Source organism: Phocoena phocoena, chromosome 3 (assembly GCF_963924675.1).
Source record: "Phocoena phocoena chromosome 3, mPhoPho1.1, whole genome shotgun sequence".
Classification (NCBI taxonomy): domain Eukaryota; kingdom Metazoa; phylum Chordata; class Mammalia; order Artiodactyla; family Phocoenidae; genus Phocoena; species Phocoena phocoena.
The window spans coordinates 6081344-6106734 of record NC_089221.1 but is presented as its reverse complement, the minus strand read 5'-3'; the positions used below and the strand labels follow the sequence as shown (position 1 = coordinate 6106734).

Below are 25391 nucleotides of genomic sequence, written 5' to 3'. Positions count from 1 at the left end.
AGCACCTTCATTATTCGGACTGGCAGACTAAACCAACCTCATGTGCAAACATTCGTTTATGATGCTCTGCTTGTTTACAAGGCAATGGGATCAATCACCAGGTTATTTTCTCTTTCTGTTCTGTTGATTTCAGCAGGCTATTCACACACAAGAATGTTTCTAATTCCCAGACACTGGTTTGAAAATGGGTCAAAAACCTCCACAGCATACATTTAATCCCAAAGTGGATTTGTGGTTTAAGTGAAGGTCGACATCAAGAGCAGCTGTCAGATATCTAAGAGGGGGAAGTAAATATCAGAATCACAGAGGCCCTGAGATGGGACTGGCTTCCTGCAACAGGACAGCATTCTCTTAGGCAACACTGTCTTCCCGTGAAATAACATCTGTCATAAGGTGAACGGTGTCCCCCCCCCCAAAGATGTGTTCAAATCCTAACTCCCAGTACCTGTGATGTGACCTTATTTAAAACTAGGGCCTTTGCAAACATGGTCAAGTTAAGAAGAAATCATTGGGGTTCCCTAAGTCCAGTCTGATGGGTGCCCTTATAAGAAGCGAAGAGACACAGGGAGAAAAGTGCCACGTGATGACGGACGTTGCAGAGGTGTGTCTACAATCCACGGAACACAAGGTTACCGGCAGCCACATGAGGCTGGAAGACGCAGGGAAGGATCCTGTCCTGGAGCCTTCAGGGGGAGCGTGGCCCTGCCCACGTCTTGATTTCAGATGTCGGGCTCCAGAGCTGGGAGACACTATTTGTAAACCTCCATTAAGCCTCTTTCAACAGGACTTACCTATCAGGAAGGCCCTGCGTTCCAGAGGCCCTCAGACAGAAAGCACTGTCATGTCGTGTGGTGGCCCGGGCACGTGCAGAAGAGGGGACCATGGGCCCCAGACACAGTGCCGCTGGTGTCTTAAAAAAATAAAAATTATCCCTTTCCTTTACCTAACAGAACAGACACCTTGAATCCTCCTCTGCTGAGTTCAAAATCGTTCAAGTATTTTCAAACATTCAGAAAAAGAAGATAAGGTGCATCAGCAGCCCCTCTACCATTGATCGATGGGGAGCTCATCACAGCACATGGCGGGCATTTCAGCAAATCAGCCGGAGCCAGAAGCAGGCAGAGAATTTCCCTGCAAAATGCAGACGCTGCCACTGTAACAGCTGGAGCCCCAGACTCTGCAATTTATCACCCGGCTTCCCTCTGAATGTTTGGAACCATCAACAAAATATCATTTGTAAATACTTTTTGTCCAGGAGGCCGCTGTGTGGAGCAAATGTCAGCTGGGTTGGGATGCTGGCAGCACACGGTAGGAGGGGACTCCAAGCTGGGGGTGTCTTGAGCTGAATTAAGATGAGAGGCCTCCACACGCAGTCAGGGCTGTGAGGGCAAAGGCACTGAAGTTTCGTCTTCCGTGTTTTCCTTATTTCCCCAGTGACCCCTTCCTCACCACACTGGTGACCAATCTCAAAGCTGCCACCCCTTCCCCTGAGGGTACCTTCTCCAGGATACACGCTGTGAAATCACTCATCTTTGCCTGATCAAAACGGAACCATCACTCTTAAGTCGTGCCCTGGCAACTCTACAGTTCCACTTACTGAGGCTTTGAGAACTGGGTCTGAATTGAAAAGACAACATTGAGGGGCAGCATCTTAAAATACAGAGTTTCTCAGACTCAGCACTCCAGACATCTGAGGATGGATAATTCTTGGTGATGCTGCTGACCTGTGCATTGTAGGGTGTCCATAGCATGTTGAGCAGCATCTATGGCTTCTACTCACTAGATGACCCCCAACCAGGCTGTGACAATCAAAGACATTTCCAGACAGGGAAGAACGTCCCCTGGGGGTGAAATCGCTCCCTCTTGAGAACCATGGTATCACGGATCAGAGTGGCCTCTGGAATCAGACCCCCGAGTTCAAATCTCCTGTCCTGCTCACCTGCAGCCCGGCCGGGAGCAAGGTACCCGTGGTGTGGAAGCCTGGACCCTTGGGGAGCCTGGGTATGACGGCGCCCACCCCACGGAGCTACGCAAGGATTGGATGGGTTTGTGTAAGGGAAGCACCCAGAACAGGGGTGGCACCGTCCAGACGACGCCCGCACCGGCTGTTTCTATTCTGGGTTCTGCACTGGAGCTGTTGATGGCCGAGATCTACACTTGACCCACCTGTGCAGGGAAGAACCAGCCTCACCCAGAGACAGCTCTGCCTTTGCCCTGGACTCCTGGGAGGGGAGCTCCAGGCCCCAGGAATGCCCCACCTGATAGGACTCTGTTTGCCTGGGGGCTTTGGCCAGCAGACTGTCCAAATGCGATTCACGAAGGATGCTCAGGGCCACGCAGTGTCAGCTCTGTCTACAGAGAGGCTGAGACCGACAGTCAGCCACGCAGGCAGCACGTGAGGAGTCCCAGTCAAAACCCCGGACACACAAGGCTCTGCTGACCCTCGCAGGCAGGCAGTATTCCCCATGCACAGCGCTACATGTTGTAGCCAGGAGGGCAGGGCTGTCGTGTGACTCCCCATGGAGGGAACAATGGAGGCTTTAGAACTGGCAGTTCTCCTGAATACTTCCCGTGGCTGATGCTAATCTGCATTCTTTCTTTGTAAGAGACCATAACCAGGAGTATTACAGCTTTCAGTGAGTTCTGAGAGTCCTTCTAGCAAGCGATTAAGCCTCAGGTGGCCTTGGGACCCCTGAACTTGCCCTTGGCGTCAGCGGTGAGGGGCCCTGTGTGGACTGTCCCCGTCAGTGCAGCAGGTGGTCTCCTGCATCCCCTCATAGTAATACTGTTTACGGAAATACCTTCTAGTGGGAACCATTCCTTGAGCTCACTTCCTCAAGCGCACTGAGCCTAGTCTAACACTTCTGGAAGGTCAGCGTTCAGTGAGGGGCCTGCATCTGTGTTGCTGATACCAAAAGACTCCAGAGAGTAAACCTGGGGTCAATCTGGCAGAATAACTACATTTCAAGTCCCCTGCTGAAGGGGCAGGGGTAGCCGGGGGTTCTGGGCAGGATTTCAAGTTCCAGTGGAGGCACAGGGCCCAAAGCACCCCTCTTCCGGCAAGAGGTGTGAGCAGCCCTCCAGCATGAGGCGTGCACCCTGGCCAAGCCCCCGGCTTAGAAACAGTGGCCAGAAATAGCCGCAACCGCTGAGCCTGGCTGTGGCCTTTTCTGGGCACCAGGCACACACAGCTGTGCTCCTACAAGCCTGCCCAGGCCACCTGCCACATCAACAGGGCTGAGGCTCCACGCAGGAGCTCTCTCTGCCCAGGGCCTCAGCGGCATGAGGGTTAGGGTGGGATCACGGATCGGGGGGTGAAGACCCCCAGCTCAACTTAAAGTCGTAAACAACAACGTCAAAGCTGATGCCAAGAAACTGAGCCAACCAACTCAACACCTGGGGAATCAATCTGGAAAAAATGGAAGTAAAATGACTGTGAGATAGGTATGTTTAAGATGCTTAGAGAGATCTCGTACAAGCAGGCAGATAGCAGCAATAAAACCAAAGTGTATGTTATAAAACCAACAGATAAGTGAAAACGGAATAAGTGGATACACACACACACAAATCCAACAACAACAAATCAGAAAGTGAAAAACTACAGTCATCCACTAAGGAAAGCACTGCACAAGCAGCTCTGGGTGCTCCTACTGGCAGAGAATGCTCAGAGGTGCGAAGACACAACAACCGATGATGGTCAAATCCACCCTCGGACCCCGGAAGGAGTTTATATTCTTGCAGGGGAGACAGTTGATTAACAAAGAGAGGGGTATGTCACGTGCTCTGAGGTGCTGTAGATCATCATGAGTGCTACAGAAAAACAAGAAAGATGGGGGGTGGCCCGGTGGGGTATCAGCTGGACATCTGGGGAGGCTGCTCTGGGAAGGGGCCGGATGAGGTTAATGAAAGTAACAGTAGAGCTTTCACTGAACATGACAAACTGATTCCGTAATTCACATGGAAAAGTAAGCTCAGAGAATTCTGAACAAAAGGAAACTGCCGTTCCAGATAGTAAGGCTTCTTCTAAAACTGTTTTGTTAAAACAAGGTGGCACTGGTGCTAGGAGAAGCCACTGGGTCCACGCCACAGAAAGCAAATGACGCTCTTAACCGGTTTTCTGTTTCTGTCCACGTGCACTGGTGTGAAGGCGGAGGGACCTCGGGCCACACGTGCCATCGATGGCAGCTGGGTGAGGGCGTGTGAAGGACAAAGCGGGGAGCAGAGGATGGGAAGGAGCTGGCCGGAGCGTGGAGGCAGGGGTTGGGGGGAGCTCAGCCCTGCAAGAGGCTTGAACGGGGGCATGAGGAGACGGCCAGGGGAGCTTCCCTGAGCACTGGGGCCTCTTCGGGGAGCTGCAGGAGAGGAAAGGCACTGTTTCCACCTGTGCTCACCATCACAGCATCCTTTAGAGCCAGAGGGACTAACCTGAGTTCACTTCATCCGGCCTCTTTGCAGAAGAAACCGAGGCCCAAAGAGGAGGATGGTTTGGCTGAGGTCACGGGACAGAATTCTCTGGAAACCTCATCCTTGGGCTCACCCAGTGCTCTCTCAGCTCAGGCACGTCAACCCTTTTGTGCGTTCCCATCTTGAACCTCTCTTCTCCGTTGGCCTCCACAGCAATTCACCCTCCCTGGGCCTCATGTCCTAATGACCTCTCCTCTATCCATCTGTGGTTCCTGTTCCTCTCCTACCCCAGGCTCTTGAGTCGCCACCAACTCAGGGACAGCCCTTGGTGCTCAGTTTCATCTCTCCCTGGAGGGTGACAGAACCCCTTGGCTCCCATCACAAACTTGAAGCTAGTAACTAGCACACCCCCACCTGTGGCCCACATCTGCACCCTGGACGACCCAGCACTTGACCAAGCAGTCAGCAGGCTACAGCCTTGTGGCAGCAGTACACAGGGAAAAGCCCATTAGACTACATTCTCCTAAAGATCTAACATCCTCCAGACATAGTCATTTTCTAAGTCAAGAGCCTCCCCAGTTTCAACATGAAGAACTATGGGTCTCCCTATTGCTATGACGTTATCACGTTGATACAAAGTCAGTATCACAGCCATCTGTCTGTAAGAAGGGAGATCCAGTCACTGAGAAAGAGTTCAAGGGCAATGACCAGTCTTTGAAGACTTAGAGGCACAAAGTGAGGCTCCAGTCCCAGAGGGATTCCAGAATAATGGGAAACTCAGGGGTTAGAGGAGAATGGAGTTACCAAGACCAAGTGGTGAGAGGTGTAAACACAGACTTAGCCATCAGAAGAAACACATGACCAGGTGAGCCCAGGCAGCACCCCAATGGCCAGCAGGTCTGAGGAGTTCAAACGGGTACTGATTGACTTCATTATGGGGACATGCCCGAGACAGCTGTTTCAGAAGACTTCCTTCTCAGCTATTGGTCTCCTGTTTACAGTTTAGGGCCAAGTTGACAGAACTTGGTATGTTACAGATCAAAGCACAGAAAAACAAACACAAAGGGCATTTCAACACCTTACCTGGTCCCAGGGAGAGACGGTGCCTCCAAAACACATGAACAAGTAGCCCATGGCCACGAGACAAATCCATATCACCAAAGAGAAAAGGCGGAGCAGCTTCTTAAACACTGACTCGATGCACACGAGGATGAAGATAGCAAAGAAAATCGCCAGGGCAGTTGGAACTGTTATTAAAAATGCCACGTGGTCTTCAACTTCCTAAGGAGAGAAAAAAAATATTGCAAAGGTACAATTTAGAAAACCCGTGGTACCCATGACTGGTTATCAAAATGTTATCAATGTTAATCAGTGTCGAAATATATCAGGTTTTAAAAGTGATTTCAGAAGTAAAACAGTTTGAACTTTTGAAAATTTAAGTTTCTTATTAAATAACCATGCTTTTTCTATATAAATAACCCAGTATTGGATATTTAAATAATGCAAAACAGCCATGCCATCAAATTCAAATTTTCCCTGGTAAATGGAGAAATGGATTTCATTCAAAAGTGAATGCAAGAACACAGAAGGTACAGATAAAATAAGACAACCAACTTCACTGTCTGCACCAGAGGATCAGAAATACCCCAACTGTAGGAAATTAAGGCCTCCAAATGGATTTGAAATGTTTTATTTAAATAAAACCTAAAAACCATCTCAGGCTCTCAAGGGAGAAGTTTTTCTTTTATGTTAATTATGCAATTAATGTTTTAACAGGAACACAGGTTAATAGAAAAGGGTCTAGAAGATGAGAGAGCGGGAAATACTTAGAAGAAGGTGTCAGTTTGCTAGTTTCCTTCACCACCTCTCTTGGGCTCCAGTAGCAAAAAGAAAATGGACATTTATTATTGGCCTCTTACTAATGCATTTTTTAAAAATCCACATTTGCACACTAATTCTTATTTTCTATTTATCCCTTTCTAGTCACACACCCCCTAAAAGGCACACCATTACAATTCTATACAATTTCATACAATGTAATAGACATCATACTTCCTTTGATTATCCAAGCCTGGACTTAGGCTTTAGCTTCTCCAAACATTATGCTGGAACCTTGCTCTGAACAGCACACACTATGGGATGGAACACAGTTTAAGATATTTAATCCTCACCCGATATATTTAGTTGGTGAAATACTCAAAGGAGTTTCAATCAAAAACCCATATGGCCGCGGCCCTAAGAACTTCCACTGAGGTTTTAGCATATTAAAAGTTATGGTACAATCTGGCAAGTACGGGGTGGGTCTTTCAAATACCAGAGCCTGGGGAAGCCTTCACCTTTTCTGGTTGGTACAGGGTTCACTCCATGCCACGAGCATCTCGAACTTCACCCTGGAGATGCCCCCCCATGCCCCCTTCAGATATCAGGCCATAACCACAGGGCGAGCGGGAAGCAAAGCAGATCAGCCAAACCACCATATGGGGCCCAGGCTGACACCCAGCAGAAAGAAAAGGGACCCAGGCCCACCCTCAATGCCTTCATTTCCCCTTCTCTCTCTCCCAATTATTTGCGTCAAGTGATACCTGGAAAAAGGCAATCACAGCAAATACTCATGTCTATATTTTTGTGCTAAACACTCAGGTACATTAAGCCCTTTAACACAACAGCCCTATGGGGGTGGTGGGTGCTGGTGCCTGCACTGCTCTACAGCTGAGGAAACGCACGGCCCTGAACGGAAAGAAGGTGCCAGGGTTGTGGAGCTGATGGGGAGAGAGCCAGGGCTCCAGCCCAGGGAGCTGGGGGCGGTCTTTTCCTGCAGACCCCTGCAGCAGAGCTCCGCACCCTGCTTGTGTAGAGATGATCCACTAGACCAGGTCCGCACCCTGCTTGTGTAGAGATGATCCACTAGACCAGGTGCGGCCAGTCCTTGAGGGGCCAAAGGAATCTGTTTCCACAACAGCCAGGAAACAGAAGGATCCAAAGGGATGTTCTTATAATCTCCCGCCATTGCTATTTTTGGCCACAATTAAGTGCCTAATTGTACTCTTACCCTCACACACATGTTCCAATCGTTGCAAAAAGGTGTCAGGTAACCACCAGTGCTCCCCAGCACGTAGGCACCATGGGCCGAGGTACACAGGGACCCGACAGCCTGTCTTCTGAAGACAGCAAATTTGAGACCACAATTGCTACACACATGGAGCCGTGAAAACCGATTTTATTTTAAACCTTCCCAAATGAAGTTAACTGAGCTGTGGACAGAAAGCTAACCAGTAAACAACCAGGACAGCTGTTTTCCTGGTGTGGCTTTTTACTTACTTCATTAACCCAGTAAGGGAGAAACAATCAGTGACTTTATTGGCTCTGATTTCTCCAGAAAGACTGAAAATGGTGTGAAAATATGCGTGACTGTCTAGTGAAAATTACTAGCTAAAGGAACAGAAAGTCTGTGATTGTGAGTCCTTCCAGGAAGAGGGGGACAAAGTACTCTACCTGTAGGAGCTTTTCCTGTGCTTCTCTTTTTAAAAGATCCAACGGTAATCAGTTGAAGACCCAATGCCTTACTGAGCTGGGTACATTATGTAATAAGACTTGATACACGGGTTTTGGTTTTAAATATTGGAGTCTCTATGTCATATTTTTTCTTTTTTTTTTTTTTAACTATCAGCGTCTTGATCACTGAGAAGTGACTAGTGTGGGCCTCAGGTGACCTCTTCACTGGGCACAGAGGACACAGAGCCTGGGTCCCCTAATATTTTTACGGTCCCACAGAAATGTTTTAATTTCGTTCAAAATCAAAACAATAACAACCAAAAAACCCAAGATTCTAAGCTCAAAGATCACATACATCTCCATGCTAACCCAGCATAAACTACGATTGTGAATATACTTTTAGGGAGGAGGGGGCGGACAAAGGCCCTAAGTCCCTCCATTGTAATCTGATCTGAGGGGCTGGCACCCCTGCTCACCAGATGCGTGGCATTCCCTGGTCCATCCCACACACCAGAGAAGGAATCTCAGCTTCAAGCAGTGTCCCCAGCCTCGGTTGGGGGGACCAGATTCCCAGATGGCCAACGGCTTAAGACAGTCAGCCACTGCTTATGAGGCCAGTGGCCCTGACCATTGCAAAACCTGAGCCCACTGAAGAATCTGGGCTCTTCCAGAAAGAAAACAGCCACCAATTTATTCTGCATTTGCCTTTTGAAGTCTAACTCCAAACACCTTAATATGGACTTCTCCACTAAATAGAATCTTTTATAAGGTTGTCAAGGAAAGAAAACAGAACAGTATTCATTAAGAATGTATAAGCTTATAAACCACATTCTTTCCTAACCCCGCATCTGAATCATGCGTTTTTCTTAAGGCTAATAAATAAATGAAACAGCGGAACGCCCTCAGACCTTGAATTACACGGGCCTCCCCCGTCCTTTATTCCGGCCCCAGTGGACAGGAAGATGAATGAAGCCACTACAGCTCCCCCGTGGCTGCTTCCTTAGGAGCTAGTTGAGTTTTCAAAATTCAGAGTATAAAACAAATAGAGTAGCTCAAAATAAAGTGAACAAAAACAGTGAAAACATTGTCAATCTAAATTAAATATGTTTATATATCCTCACCCCTCCTCCCTTCGTGGAAAAAAAGTTTTACCATGTTATGTAAACTAAATGAAATGTACTAAAATGTCTTTATTAGTACTAAAATGTGTGAAAATGCCTTTAAGACATATCTTTAAAAAGACTTTTTAAATTTACCATACAATGCAAACTAAATAAAATGGGCTAAAATGCCTTTAAAAGAGATCTTGAGCATGGTATTACCTACTATCATGATAATGGGCTCCTATCTCTCCTGGACTGTTTCATCCTTTCCTGTTCAATGCATTTTGGGGTAATTTGGGATCGCTTCTAATTGCCAAGCCTACTAAACACCCATCGTTTTTATTTATTATGTGACAACTGCTTTGTTTCTTGGAGGCTTTTCCATGGAGCAACAGATTATCTGTATGTTCATTCTTTTCCACATGTATTTTTCATTTTTTGTTAAACAGTACTGTTCTTCTTTTAGATGGTAAAGGACAGTCTAATGTAAAATACTTTTCTATAAAAAAGATATTTTAGTGAAGTGCTTTGAAGTCCAACAGACTGAAGGTAGAAACCAATTTCCATCACTGACTGTAACTCGGAGTGAGCACGGGGCCTCCCTAAGTCCCTGTTTCCTCACATGAACAGAACTACAGACACTGCATGGCTGGCGGGGTTGAGTACGTCACTGGTGCACCATAAATGAGATTATTATCGTGGTGACCATCACTCCCTCTTTCCTGCAAATCTGAGTACTTTCCACCAATGCTAGTCTGACTATTCCTTATTGAAATGATGCCAATTTTCCATTCTAAATGATTATATATTTGATTACCACAAATTAATCTGAAGGGTTGTCACTGGGCAAAAAGAAATCAGCCTTTAGCTATGATACACATTTGCTTTTAAGTATATGTGTCACATAATATATATGTGTGTGTTGTGTGTGTGTGATACGTGATAGAAAATATATTTTTTCATTCTTTCCCACATACATAGTCACACTCCATTTTACCATGAGGTGTGAAAGGAATAAATAAAAATTCTAACTAAAATATTCTATAAAACTATGATGAAATAAATCAAAGATGATCTCAATAAATATTCCATGTAAATAAATAGGAAGATATTCCGTGTACATAAATAGGAAGACAGTATTGTCAAGATGTCAGTTCTTTCCAAATTAATCTATAGATTCAATGCAATGGCAATCGAAATCACAGCAAGTTAATTTTGTAGATATCAACACACTGATTCTAAAGTTTAAACGAAGAGGCAAAAGCCCCAGAATAGCCAACACGATGTTGAAGGAGAAGAACAAAGTTGGAGGACCCACACTGCCTGATTTCAAGACTTAGTACAAAGCAACCGTAATCAGGACAGAGTGGTAATGCAGAAGAGACAAATAGATCAATGGACTGGAAAGACCCACATTAATGTAGTCAACTGATGTTGACCAAGGCGCAAAGACAATTAAACGGAGAAAGGATAGAACAACTAAATAGATACCCACACGAAAATATGAATCTAGATACATACTTTACACCTTTCACAAAAATCAACTCAAAATGGATCATAGATCTAAACATAAAATGCAAAATAATTGTGAAAAATTTTGAAAGTCTTCCCAAGAGCAAACTTGTGTTGTGCAGTAAAAGTGGTGCTCAGAGGGAAATTGTTCATCTTACAAGTTGAGCTGAATTGTCCTACTGTCAATTTGGCTTTGCTGGGAGTCACATTTCTTAGAGCCCCTTTCCCTCCATGGCTCTTGGTTAGAGTTGAACAGAAGAGGAATTTGTGCCAGAATTGGAAGGGGAAAGTGGAGCAAGTCCCCACCAGAATCCCCTTCCTGGAATGCTCCCAGGTGAGAGCTGGCCCTCGCAGGTGCCTGCACAAGATTTGGGAGGTGGAAGCCAAGCAGCCCCAGGAAGGGCGATGTGCAGGGTCGGATGTGGATGAGACACGTGTGGAGAAGCCTGGAGGGGCCCAGCCTGCCCGGCTCTGCCCTGCTCCACGGGCAGCACTCTGACCAAAGCAGCCGGACCAGGCTCCCCACTACATTCCTTCCTGAAAGGGCTCCCTTTGGCGGGTGCACATCCCTGCACGTCCTGATTGACCTAGTGACTCTCTGCTGATCTCAATGCTCCCTGTTGCTGCCAAGCTCCATAATAAGAAAGGAAGCTGAAAACTGGTGAATTAAAGATCCCACTTCGGAAATGTGGAAAAGAATGAAACCCAAAGAAAGTAGAAAGAAGATGCGGTGGTCAGGGACTTTCCAAAATATTCCCTATTTCCTTCTTCTGGGTTCCTTCTGGGTGTACTTTCTGACCTCCTTTGAAGTTCCAAGTAGTCATGCTTTGGCCAAAATAATGTGGACAGAAGTGAAGTGTTTCTCTCCTGGGCAGAGGCATGTAAATGCCAGTGAGAGGTCTCACAGCACTTTCTCTCCATGGTACAATGATTACAGAAGTGTCTGTCATGAGGAAGACACCTACAGCCCAGCCCAGATGAGCAGAAGCTCCCTCCTGGCCCACACTGGCCAGGACGTGTATGCAAGAAGTAAACCTCTGGTGTGGGAGGTTTATTAACCCGTCACAACCTATAACATCTTTGCTGATACAAAAATTGGTACCTGAAATACAGTGCTGCCCCAAACCTAAAATATACAGCATTGATAGCTGCTAGGTGGCAGAAGCAGCAAGGAAACTATTCTCAGAGACTGAAAAGTAGCAACCCAAGCTACGCGATGGTCCAACATTTGGTCAAAATATATTCCTGTCCTGGAAGGCAAAAGATGCCCTAATAGAATTGTAAGTCTACAGCAGGGCTCAGCGAGCTTCTTTTGTAAGAGCCAGATCATAAATGTTTTAGGCTTCGCTGGCTATAAGGTCTCTGTCACACTAAACACACCCTGCTGTACCTTAAACACAGTCATAGATCATAGGCAAATGAATGGTCAGGCTATATTCCAATAAAACTTTATTTGAAAAAAATAGGCAGTGGGTCAGATTTGGTCCCAGGCCAGAGTTTGTTTGACCCCTACTCTAGAAAGGGCTATCAAACACAATGTTACAAGTATGGGTGTGTTGCTGCTCACTGCATTTGTTAAGGTACAAGAAAAATACAAGCTCAGAAAATAACTGACTGGTTGTAAGGAGGGATGAAAGGGAAGCAGAATTCTATGGATTTGTCAGAGGAAGAGGAAAATGCTTCTCAGTCTGAACCAGTAAACGACAGAACTTGGGTCCTAGAGTGATTAAAACCCAGCCATGTGCAGAAAAAAAAAATCAAACCTACTATGGAAGACGGAATGGATTAAGGTGCTTCAGACTGAAGCCCAACTAAAAGTATGGTGCCAGCAAATTCTTTCAACTGAACAAAAAGGCACAGGGAAAAGAGAACCAGAAATTGTGTTTCCCAAACAGGCTCAAAGCATGCACAGACATAGAGAGAGGGAAAGAGAAAGACTGAGAGATAGGTGGAGTGAAAAGGCAGAGAAATATAGCAAATCACAGAAGTATGTCTTGAAAAGAACATGACCTTTGACACCGGGAGATGAGTGAAATTAAACAGAGAAGAATTCAAAGAAGTTTTGAAAGATCTGTGTTTCCAAAAGAAATGCCATTGTGAACTTTTGCTGTTCTAAACAAAGGAAATTTGGGGTTCTCTATCTATGGCAAGAAAGAGGTAGAGAAAATTGCTCAGTCCCCAAGAAGGAAATATTCCCCAAAAATCAATCCAGCTGTGGTCAAAATGATGGCCAATAAGGAAGAACCTCCCCAGTGGAGGGTTCAGATGTCACAGGAAATAATAGACAGGGGTCTATTTCCAGGACAAGAGTCTGGATCTAATGAAGAAGCAATCCCCATCCCCAGGGCCAGGGACCCTCAAACTGTCTGCCCAGGGGAATTTATAATTGGTATGACCAGAGATTAATGAATGTGTGTCATTCTTCCCTTGGGATAATGGGAGAGTTTTGTGGCTATCCTTTGTGCACTGGGTGGCTGAGTGGATGGTTGATAACATCTTCTTAGTCCACAGGTCCCCAGATCAAAAGAAGCCACAGGAGGGATAAATCAGGAGTTTGGGATGAATACACATACACCACTATATATAAGATAGATAACCAACAAGGACCTACTGCATAGCACAGGGAACTCTACTCAATATTCTGTAATAACCTATATAAGAAAAGAATCTAAAAATGAATGAATATATATATATATATATATCTGAATTACTTTGCTGTATACCTGAAACTAACACAACATTATAAATCAGCTATACTCCAACAAAATTAAAATTAAAAAAAAAAAAGAAGCCACATTCAGGCTTCATGTGAAATGACTGCTCAGCATTCCCTTTGAACAAACTAGTGCCCTTCATTCACAGATCCTAGACTCTGAGCTTCTTGCCATTAGTGGATGGAACTTTGGAGTGGTCTCTCTTGAGAAAGGGATGTATGTATTTTCTTAAGGAAGGAGTAAACTAAATGTCTGGTGACCAGGTAGGTGCACCGTGGTAGTAATAGCACTGTTAAACATTCTAGTTCGCCTCTCTAGTATGGTTATGGTTTTGTCAGCAAAACTGGCTGCACTAATTCCCTTCCCTATATCCAAGCCCTTATGTAATTCTCTCCTACACTGACTCTGGCCCTGGCCACGTGACTCTCTTTGGACAATTTGACAACAGTTGCATGAAACAAAGACGTGAAAATACTTAGGTATCAGGGCTTGCCCTCTTCCTCATTGATCTTTAGAACCCTACATGCAAAGTAGCTCAGGCTAGTTTGCTAAACGAGCCCAGTGACTCTGTCACCCTACCCAACATCCCTGACTGACAGCCTGCCAACTGGCCTCATATGTCAATGAGGACGCCTTAGATGATCCAGCTACCAAATGACCCACCAGCTGCCAGCTGACCACACAAACAAGAGATAGACCAGCAGAGATCAATTGAATAGCTAGAACGAAGAGATGACCCACAGAATTGTGAGCTAAATAAAATAATTATTCCAATCTGTTAATTCTGGAGGCGGTTTGTTACGCAGAACAAGCTAACTGATGCATCCTCCTTGTAGGCATACAGGAATTTGATGTGCTATATAAGGTACTGTGGTAGACTGCATTTCCCACGAATGGGGGCCATAATATATCCCAACCCATATGTGACTGGCACTCCTCTCATCGAGTGAGGTTCTATGCCCTCCTCAACTGAACCTGGGCAGTTCTTTGTGACCATGATGGAAGCGGTATTATCTGACTTCAGAGACAGGATTATAAGGATGCCATGCACTTCTACTTGATTCTTAGAGGATGGTCATTCTTGGAACCCAGCAACTATACTGTGAAGAAGTCAAGTAACCATGTGGAGAGGCATGTGAAGGTGTTCCAGCCAACAGTCCCAGTTGAGTTTCAGCTACCAGCCAGCAATGACCACTAGACATGTAAGTGAGTAAGCCTCTAAGGACTCCAGTTCTCAGCCTTTAAGCCATCCCAATTGACACATGGAGCAGGGATGAGCTGCCATTGCCAAACCTGCCCAAGTTGCTGATTCAGGAGGAAAATAAATGATGTTGATGTTTTCAACCGCTAAGTTTTCTGGGGGGTTTTATGCAGCAAAAGATAACTAGGATACTTACTTGGTCAATGGAAAATGAATAAAAGTGATGTGTCACTTCCATGTGGAAGATGTCAATTGCCAGAGAGTGAAGCACTCTTTTCCTCCCTAGTGTAGCAATCAAGGAAAGAAGGATACTGTGGGATGCAACTTCCTTCATTCTAAATCTCTGAGTGACTGGTGTGAGAGAATTCCTCTGCTGACTCAAATTTACTGTGCAGCCTGAACAAAATATAAACCTTTACTGTGTTAAGCTATTAAGATTTTGGAGTTGTTTGTTTCCATAGCATATTCTAATATGTTCTGATTGACACAAGAGGTAATAAAGATAGAAAGCAAAAATGCAAATGTTTTGTCTTAATGTATGTTAAGACAAAACATACATCTGATGAGATTAAGTAAAAAAAGAAAGCACCTAAAAATAACACTATAAATAAAACCTGAAGATATAGTATATGTAAAGTGTAAAAATGAGAACAGTATTATCACATACATGCCATTAAACTTGAGAACTGGGACAAAATGCAAAGATTCCTAGAAAAGTCTTATTGAAACTGACTTGAGAAGTAAAGTTAGAAATACTATAATCCTATTACTATCAAAGATACTGAAGCAGAAATTTTAAAAATCTCTCTACAAAGAAAGCAACAAACCCATGTGGTTTTCTAAGCAAATTCTATCAACTCTAACATAATGAAAACTTTTAGAAAATTAAAAATGAAGGCATATTCCATGATTTATTTTATAAGACCAGAAAAACTTATAAAAGAAAAATGACAATTTGATAAAAATTCCAAACTCGTTTCACCAAAGAATATGCTTGCAAAAATCTTAAACAAAATGTTAGTACTTCATATCCAACATTTTATAAGAGATATCATAAAAACTGTGTTTGTATCAGGAATATAAAAATTGTTCAATAATAGAAAATTATTATCCATTACTTTGACATTAAAAAACAACAAAAAATCCTATAATTATCTCAATTTGGTAAAACTCAACACCCAATCACGTTTAAACTTTTTATAAATTAGAACAAAAGGGAATCTCAAAGGATATCTATAAAAATCTGTAACCAACATGATCCTAAGTGGATAAACTATGAAGGAATTCTATTTAAAACTAGGAAAAAGGGTAAGGATACCCTCAATCACAAGTTCTGTCAATAACACATTAGAGTTTCTAGCCAGTACAATAATACAAGAAGAAGAAATGAAATGCCTTAGGATTGGACAAAAGGAAATAAAACTCTCATTATTTGCAGATGATATGATTGTCTATGTAGAGAACCTGAAAGAATCTGCATTTCAGTTACCAGTAATAAAAAGGATATGATAAGTTGTGTAGCTATAAAATAATATCCAAAATTATATTCTTTTACATCAACAAAAGAGTAGAAATTCATAATTTTTAAAACATCATTTACAGTAAGCAATAAAATACAAAATATCTTTTGGTACTCAGGAGTAAGAACAGCCTATAGAGAATTGTAAAACATTACTGAAGCACATAAATGGAGAGATAGCCCATGTTCATGGATAGAAAAATTTAATATCATAAAATATCAATTATCAGCAATGAATCAATAGATTAAATATAACACTAACAAAATCCCACTTGAGTTTTTTCATATTGAGGTTAAAATAAGTTGATTGTAAAATTTATATGGAAGAACAAAAATTCAATAATAACCAAGAAACTTTTCAAAGAGCTGAATGTTACTTCCCTTGCCCAATATAAATACATATTATAAAGCTTAGTAATTATACTCTGTGTGTGTGTGTATTAAGAAAGAACAAAGGGCTTCCCTGGTGGTGCAGTGGTTGAGAGTCCGCCTGCCGATGCAGGGGACACGAGTTCGTGTCCCGGTCCAGGAAGATCCCACATGCCGCGGAGCGGCTAGGCCCGTGAGCCATGGCCGCTGAGCCTGCGTGTCTGGAGCCTGTGCTCCGCAACGGGAGAGGCCACAACAGTGAGAGGCCCGCATACCGCAAAAAAAAAAAAAAAAAAGAACAAAACTTAACCAATGGAAGAGAAAAGATAGCCCATAACAAACGACTCATATATGCAATTTTGATTTATAACAGATTTGGGGAAAGAAGTAACTAAACTGAATCAGTAAAAATTGATTCTCCACAAGAAAAAAAATATGTAAATGGACCTCAATCACCACTTTATACCACATGATATATATAGGGTATGTATGATAAAATGAACAAAAAGAAAAGCAAGAGAATGACAAAAAGTGCAAATGAAGTTTACTTCTGAGGGTAGGTAGGGGAATGGGAGAGGTGCAGTGTAGACTGAAATACATTATTGGGGATATTCTAGTTTGGACTGGGTTCGTGGATGTTTAATTTTAGTGTAAACAAACACGCAAGCCAAATAGATATAAATGAGGACTGAGCTCAAGAATCAAAGATTAATCAAATTAATCAAATGATAAATCCCATTCTGTGCACCTAAAGTCCAATTCCGAAGAATATGAATGTTATATGTTTGAATTAACTGCAAGCCAATAATGGGAGAGGATTAGGTGTCAGATCAACCATATGTGTGAACTATGTTAACATTTCTTCATTATTTCTTTCATTTTTATTCATCTGATCTCCTTATCCTCTGAATTTGTAACATCACATAGCTTTATTAGTTCTACTAATGCACCTGTCTAAAACTTCCTTTCCTTCATCATATGCACAGCTCACTAGTAGCTAGAAATCTTAATTATTTTCCCTTTTTTTATAGAGCTTAAAAAATAATACAGTACATTTAAAACACACGCAATAATTCAGCATTTGGGGTAAGCATGGAATGGAAGCCAGCACCTATGAGCTCTGGCCCGTCCTGGCTGTAATATCCCAGCATCACTACATCTGAGGGATAATAAAGGACATTGGTGGAAATTGGGTAGAAATTCTAATCCCGAAACCCTGCAGTCAGGGCTCCCATCACCATGGTGCTGGTCCGCCATCGTCTCCACCAGGAACCTGCTGTAGGGTGGTTACCCTAGACACTTGATTTATTCATAAGATTCTCTCAGACAATAAGCATCATCTTGAGAAGTCTTCTCAAGAATTTCAACGTTCTAAAAAGAAGCCATTGTACTTTATATTTGTTTCAAATGCAATAAATTATTCATTTAATAGATTTTAACTGAATAAAATATTCAATTAAACATTGAATATTGAAATTTTTCATTTCAAGCAAAAAGTGACTTGGTTCGACTCTGAGATACAATTGGCCTTATGCATTCCTAATGGTGGTGACCCAGGTCTGTATTCTCGTTCTTTCTGTCTTGGCACTGTCGTTCTACAGCCCTGGGCAGAGTCAGAAAACTAGTTGGCAGAGCTGCTCATGGAGTTTTTTAGGCTGAGTATCTCATAACTCTGCCCATCACTCTCTCTCACCTGAAGGTGGCACCTGGGGATGGAAGCATAAGCCTAAGTGAAAAGAGGGAGCAAAAATGATTATTTGTAACGTTGCCAGCAACAGATGAACGAATGAAGTCTTCCTCCAGACCTCTCCCGGTTCCCATCTTTGTGATCTTTATTGTATCTTTATACAAATAGGGCATTGAAGCAACATTAGCAAAGTCTTAATTTGGTCATATGGATCAAACACACAAGCTGACTCAACAATCCTTTTCCCTCCCCCCAAGCACACCTGGTGGCTGCAAACCAGCATTGCCAGATGTGTATCTATTTCCTAGTTTGACACTAGGGAATTGCCTGGTAAATATTATCTTATCACTCTTGTTCATTTTACATTATATAACATTATCCAAAGCTAACAAAATTGAAAAAAATATGAAGGCCAATAGCAGTGTCAATTTGGCAGAATTTTAGTGCTAGAGAACGGTAACTTGTGTCACAATGTGACTTTAATTAAACTATCTATGCTTCTCCATCTTTTTTTTTAAGTACCTCAAAGCTATATTCATACTTGTCACATAAATAGAAAAACATCCCCTGTTCTTTCATACCCAGGTTTAAAAATTCTAGTACTCATTTAGTTGTCAGCCTGAAATATATCTACAGGGGACCTTAACAAGGAAAACCCTGTGTGCTCCAAGTATAATAATAAAAATGACCTACATTTGTTTTGGGTACGACATGTGCCCAGCTCTGTGCTAAATGTCCACAGGATCCATCTTACTTAGTTCCCAAAAGATCTCCCTGAGCCTGGTTGTGTTATTCATTTTAGTCCACAGCAGATAAATTAATTTGTCAGGAACACTAAGTGGCAACATTGAGACCAGATCCAGGTCTAGTGACAGTTTTATGCTCTTAACAAGAGGCTACACAGTGGGAATGACAGCAGCTAAGGAAAAATGCATCTACCCCCTAAATTATCCATGTTAGTTAAGCACCTGCGATCTAGTTAGCGCTGTATTAAATATGGGGGGTGCTAATTTTCTTCCCTGAAAAAACTAACAATTAGTTGAGGAGACAAGACGAACTGACAAAACTATTCTGCACATCAGATGACAGTCATGGAGTGGGTAAATTATTTCATGTAACAAATGAGCTTTGCAGGCATCAGAGGCAGCAACCAATACAGATAGGAATGCACAGCACAGGCTGACCTGTTTAAGCTCAGGAAGGAGAGCTTGAACTTGGATAAGCAGCGTGGGGAGGGGGAGGCTTCGAGGAGAGGGGAAGCAGTGGAGGAGAGAGCAAAGCTAAAAAGGACCAGATGCAGACACTCTGAGGTCACAGCATCCAGACTAACAGACCACCCTAGTATGGACAGGTAAGTGGCAGCGTGTCAAAGATGAGCTGCTTCTGGATGGCATGCCACCCAGAGGGATGCCCATCCCAGTGCGGGCCCCAGCAGGCACTCCGTGAATATCAGTGAGGGAAGAATGAGTGAAGTCCAGTGGATCGTACTGATGTCAACATCGAGTTATAGAAGGAACTGGGGTACCAGTGGATTATGCACAAGCACCTAGCCCTGACTGTCCCATCACTAGCAATTCCCGAACAAACAGATCAAGGTAATTAATAGAATCATAAGACACCTTTACCAAAGTAACAGATCAGCTCTAACAGCATTATTATCTTTTAAATAGAATGTTTAAGTCAAAAAATACCAGTAAGATTCACACAGAGCTCAACAGGAATGGATTTTACAGGCCACAGTATTCATGCCGGGGACTTGGCCAACGAAAGCAAAGTTGCAAATGCACCTGCTCCTTAATGGGAAAACCCTGGGAACATTCAGCATAAAGGAAATAAATGAAGTCTACCTCAATGAGTTAATGGTGGGGAAGCATCCCTACAGTTCTTTAACATTAAAAGAGAAAAAAATGGAAATGTAACCCCATCCACAGAATGAAGCTTGAGGACTTTCCTATCAGCATGAAATTTCAAACAAGAAAACTGCTGCTGTGCTAGGACCAGAGCTGGGGATTCTAGATCTGCAGTGATCACCAGCCTAGTTCACCCAGGCAGAGTCAGACACCCAGCACCACAACTGCACCCTTAAAGACAAGAGCCACTGCCTTTGGGTTTCAGTTTCCTCCTCTGTAGCATGAGCGCCCTTCCAGCTCTAATACTATGTGACTACATGTTTTTCACAGCAACAATGAAAATGCAACTACAGAAGACCCAGTAATGACAACAGTTCCTGAGGGCATACTCTGTGCCAGGCATTCTTCTAAGTGCTTCACGTGTACTGATTGGGACCATCACCTTAGAAGGCAGGTACCATTTCATTTTACAAACAAGAAAACTGGGGCATAGAGGAGTTGAACAATTTGCCCAAGGTCACAGAGATGGAAAGGGACAAAGGCAAAATGCCAACACACATAGATGCTCTTAACCATTACACTTTGCCTTTTTTAACTGGAGAAGGCAAGGTACTGCGCATATATTTAATTATGCACTTTAATATCCAAAGGATGCTTCCAAATCCTTTCTTGCTAGGCCTCTAAACTGCAACCATCTTTCCTGCAGAAAACTACAGTTTTTCATTGTCGTTTGTTTATACCACAGTTAAATCATAATTAAAGTGACTTATTGAATTACTGGTTGCAAATTACAAATACCTGCCAAGTAAGATTCTCCTGCAGGTACAGAGAAATTCGCAGAAAGACAGATCTTTAGCTACCTCCACTCCAATTCCTAAAAGCATGCACTACCCCTCCACCCCCAGAATTAAGAGACTAGAGAAAGTATGCAGAGAATTGCCTGCTCCTTAGAGGAGATGTCAGACATATTTATCTGCCTTCTCCAGCCTTCCACTCCCCCAAAAAAGACTTCTCCCCATTGATCCTTCCACCCACTAGGGGCGCTGAAATAATGTCTGGAATAATAAAGCCAATTTGCCTCTACAATGACTGGATTCACTTATTCGTTTTGGAAAAATTTGGATTCTTTCTCCATGTATAGAGAAAAGAAACACTCATATATCTGCCCCTAGAAAAAACACCTGATGCTGGAAAACTGATTTGTAATGAAGTACTTACGGTCATTGTTTGAAAGATCTAGAACACCGAATCACAGTAAACGTGAGAAGGTAGATCATATTCTGTCAAAATCATACATATTACATATTTAATACTGATAAAAGTATATACTCATTTGGATATTATTACCAAACTAAAAAAAAAAAACAGGTAAAAAAACAGAAAAAAAACTATTTTATTGCAATATCTGACTATTTAAAATTTATGGGAATGAAATTTTTCCATTCCAGTTGAAATATTGACCATCCCTAATCATAAATTTTAACCAAAACAAATCTGGCTGGAGCTAGCTGGTATTTGACAAACTAAAAAATTTATGTCAACCTTTCCTAACCACGACGGGCAAATTTTGAGAAAAGTTGGCTGATTTTGGACATAATAAATGAGAGAGGATTTGATTCTGAGATGAGGTTTTCATGCATTTAGTAATAAGAACCAGTCCTGGAAAATGAAGCTACCTCATAAGACTTAGAACTTAAAGTTTGGTCTTATTAGTTCCAAGTTTTCTCATGCCAGAGGGTAATTTAATTTTGTTCACCATGCCCAGTACTATCATCAAAAACTTCCATCATAAGCAACAGAAAATATTTTTCCTATTATTAAACAAGATATTAAAATTCAAGACATGCTATCATATGTGCTATTTGTTTCATCTTGATATTTCTTAACAAATATAGGATTAAACCTATTTAATCACTTTTTATGTAGAAAATAAGCAAGATAGTAAAGTTTCAATTCAGACTTTACTTTTTAAAATATAATAAAAATACTTTGCAGATTACCTTATCTTCATGATCAATGATGCAGACACATAGATTGACCATAGATTGAAATTAAGTGAAAGCAGATTGTGAATAATGCCAATTAGGGAAATACTAAGTCAAGACAAAGCTTACTTTTTTTCTTTTTAAGAGATATTTCAAGTCACTTCACACAAAGGCAATTACATATACCAAAAAATCACTATGTACTTGGATACCATCAGGATCATCTTGTGATCCAAATGTTCCAGAAAACTATGGATATGCATTAAGAAAGTTACCAGACTTTTTCTACTACAAGAACTGATGGAAGTCTAGTGGAAATCAAAATCAGGCAGATTCAAGGGAAAGAAGCATCTGTCCTAGTGATTCCAGTAAAGCGCAGGAAGGTGGAAACCTGGGCAGGCCCCAGGAAGCTATCTCTGTCTCCCAGTGTAGATTTCTGGGAAGCCAAGCTCTGGTCAGTATGAGAAATGAATTCACCCCACTCTGTGTGCACATGACTCCATGTTAACTCTGTCCCATCTTCCAATGCTCCTAACCTAGCCATCTTTGACTACATGGATGGAGAACATTTTTTGTAAAGTGGAACTGCTGTTTATGCTATTACTAAAAGCAAAATAGAAATGAGCTGTCCAGATCTCAGAACTGTGCCAGTACTTCCTAAGGTCAAGTTTCAGAGGACAGTGCCCATTCCTCCCATGCATTTCCCAAGGCCAGGCCCAGTAAGTAGCCCCAGTGCCCACTTGAAGGTAGCCTTTCCACCAGACCACGTCACCCTTCCTGATTCTGGAACACTTCTGCACAGCTCATCACCTAGAATGATTTACAAAGTAGTCAGAGCATGGCTTAGGTAGAGCAAAGGACAGGATCCATTCCACCATCTCTGGACCTCACCCTGGGCTACAGCCATGCCATGGGAAATGCCTGCTTTGTACTTAAAGTGATTTAGCTGAATGCCAGGAGAGTGTGGGAATGATTGATTTATCAAGAAAAGCAAAGATGCCCGAATAAGCTTTTTAAAAAGATACCACTCCAGCATTTGCACCACGTGAAATGGAACATAAAGGAACTGGGTAAAGAAACACAAAGATCAAAGACAAATTAGAGAAGGGAGCTTTCAGCTGACTGTGCTGAATCCCTGACGACCCATTCAAGAACATCTACATAGATCAAGGTTTAAGAAGTTAGAGATCTGTATGACAGCAAACAAAGTGGTGTGTGTAGGGGAGCATGAACTTCACGTTTGTCTTTAAATATATTAATGGTGCTATAAATAGGCCATCACCTGCTCCTTCTTTTCCATTTGGAAGAGAACCAGCCAGAACGGGTTTGAATTACAGATTCAACAGAATCACAAGTAGCAATGTCCTGGTTGCTTTTTCCAGAGGAAAAGGGATGTGTTTTCTTCCCTGCAAGAATGGAAATGAGAAGGAGATGCTTTCAGAGACCCTGCTTGCCAATGAGACTGAGAAGAAGTCTCTCACCAGGTCCTCTTTGGCCCTATAAAGTGGTGAGAAGAGACAAAGATGCCATTCCAGGGAGCATTCCAGGCTGGTAACAAGGGTGTGAAGACCGCCATGAACTCACACCCAGAATACAGAATTAAGGTGCTCTCTGCTCTATGTTGTATAATAAAAGACCCAGGTGTGATCGGTGGCATCGTGATGTTCTATTTACTTTCTAATTTCTATTCTTATCTCATTGAATTCCAGCAGAAGACAACACCTCTTGACTAGTGTGGGGAAAAAGAAAACTTCATTTTTTAAAGAACCCAGATGATAAGTTTTCCCATGCATAATATTTGAGCACCATCTGGCTCAGGATATGAAGAATAAATTGCCAAAAACCAAGGACAGCTATTTTGCACACGTGTTGAAATAAAGCAAACACCCACACCTTTGCTCCAAGGACATGAATATAGGTGTATGTTTATATTCTAAGCTAAAAAGACATCATTCGATGCAGACATCCCCAGATCAACCACTGACCAAAAATATCTCACTGATTAATCAATGCCTGGCACTCGATCTGCACATACATATCACAGGCGGTGCAAAAGTTTGAACCACACCAACAGAAAGATCAGTAACAGGAAGCTTACCGCCATCTACAGATTTCCCCTCACCGCTCACGGGAGTGAGCCAAGGATTTCTACTCGAAAAATATAAATTGGCAAAATTGACATCAGCTGTGGAGTTGCATTACGCTCCCAGTGATGAAATCCAGTTTAAAAACCTGTGCAAAACAGTAAACACGACTAACTACCCCTCTAGAAATAGGAAATCAACGGTCCACGGATGCTTGTTACTTATACACTTGGAGGCTGAAGACTCACAACAGGTCAACACCCCATCTCGCCCTGTCTATGGGACTAAACCATACAGATTTAAAGGCAAATATGTATAATAATATACTTGTTTTCATTTCTCCTCTCCATTCACCACTTTCCCGAGGCGGGCTTTTTAGAGAGTTAAATAACTAAAACGCCAGCTCAGGGGCTGGGCAGCGGCCTCGCGAAGAGGCGCGAGGCTGATTCGGAGGGACACAGACCTAGTGGACCGGCTGTTGCGGCCAGCGGCGCCGAGTGGAAAGCGCGGCGAGTTTGCCAGCGGGTGCGCAGAGGTGGAAAACGCACACCCGGGCCGTCCACCCGGTGCACACCCCGGCAACTTTATTTTGGGCAGAACCTTCCGAGGAAACTTTTCTCTCGCCCTCAGTTCTCGCCCAAGCCAGGTCGGCCGCGGGCAGGCAGGAGGGGCAGGGCGCCGCGGGCAGAGCGGTAGCCCCGGGCGGGACGCGGCTCGGCGGGTACCTCCCTCTCCTCTCGGGGCCCCGGGGCGCGCGGGCAGGTCCCGCAGGAAGGCCACTCACCAGCCGGAGAGCGAAGAAGACGGCGAGCAGGGCGAGGCAGGCGCCCATGACGATGAGAAGCAGGAAGACGATGAGCGGGTGCTGCTGGCTCATGCGGTAGTACGACTCGTAGAGCCAGTCCCGGGACCGCTGCAGCCTGTCGCCGTCGCCGCCGCCGCCCGCCGCCGCCGCCGCCGCCGCCTCGGCGCGGTCCCGCAGGTAGCGGCGCCGCCGCATCGCCTCCTGCCACATCGGGGCGGTTCACGGGGCGCCCGCCGAGCGCGCCCGGCCGGGGCCGCGCCGCCCGCTAGCCCACAGCCTCCCGCGTCCCAGCCCCGCGCTGCCTCGGCCGGCCGCGCTGCCCGCGCTCCGAGCTGCGCGCAGGGGCCTCCGGCGCGGGCGGAGCTCGGCGCCCCGGGCTGGGCGCGCTGACGCGCGGGCGGGGGCCGGGCGGCGGCCTCTGGGGCAGCTCCCGGCGGTGCCGCTGCCGCCACCGCGCGGGAGGGGCGGGTGCGACAGGGAGCGCTCGACCCGCCTCTGCCCGCACCCCGGGCGGCGCAGCCAGGCCTCCACCCACCACCGCCCCCCGACGGCCGTGTCGCGCGCCGGGCACGACGGGGGGCCGGCGCGCCCAGCCGCGTGCTGGGAGGGGAAAGGCGGGGGCCGCGCCCCAGCCCCGGGGGTCCCCCTCTTAGACCCACCCACGAT

General features: G+C 44.1%; 1 protein-coding gene across 2 annotated transcripts in view; it reads right to left on the bottom strand.

Moving 5' to 3' along the window:
• Positions 1-24935, bottom strand: part of ADCY2 (adenylate cyclase 2) — a 449171-nt gene extending 424236 nt beyond the window's left edge. Inside the window, exons 1-2 of one of the 2 annotated variants that reach the window (XM_065875257.1) lie at positions 24705-24935; positions 5488-5685 (exon numbers count right to left, since the gene is read on the bottom strand). In XM_065875257.1, coding sequence (XP_065731329.1) covers positions 5488-5685; positions 24705-24935 — 429 coding nt within the window. Of the gene's footprint in view, positions 1-5487; positions 5686-5883; positions 5914-24704 lie in introns of those variants that run through there. The other variant, XM_065875258.1, reaches the window with a different exon arrangement.
• Positions 24936-25391: the final 456 nt, after the last annotated feature.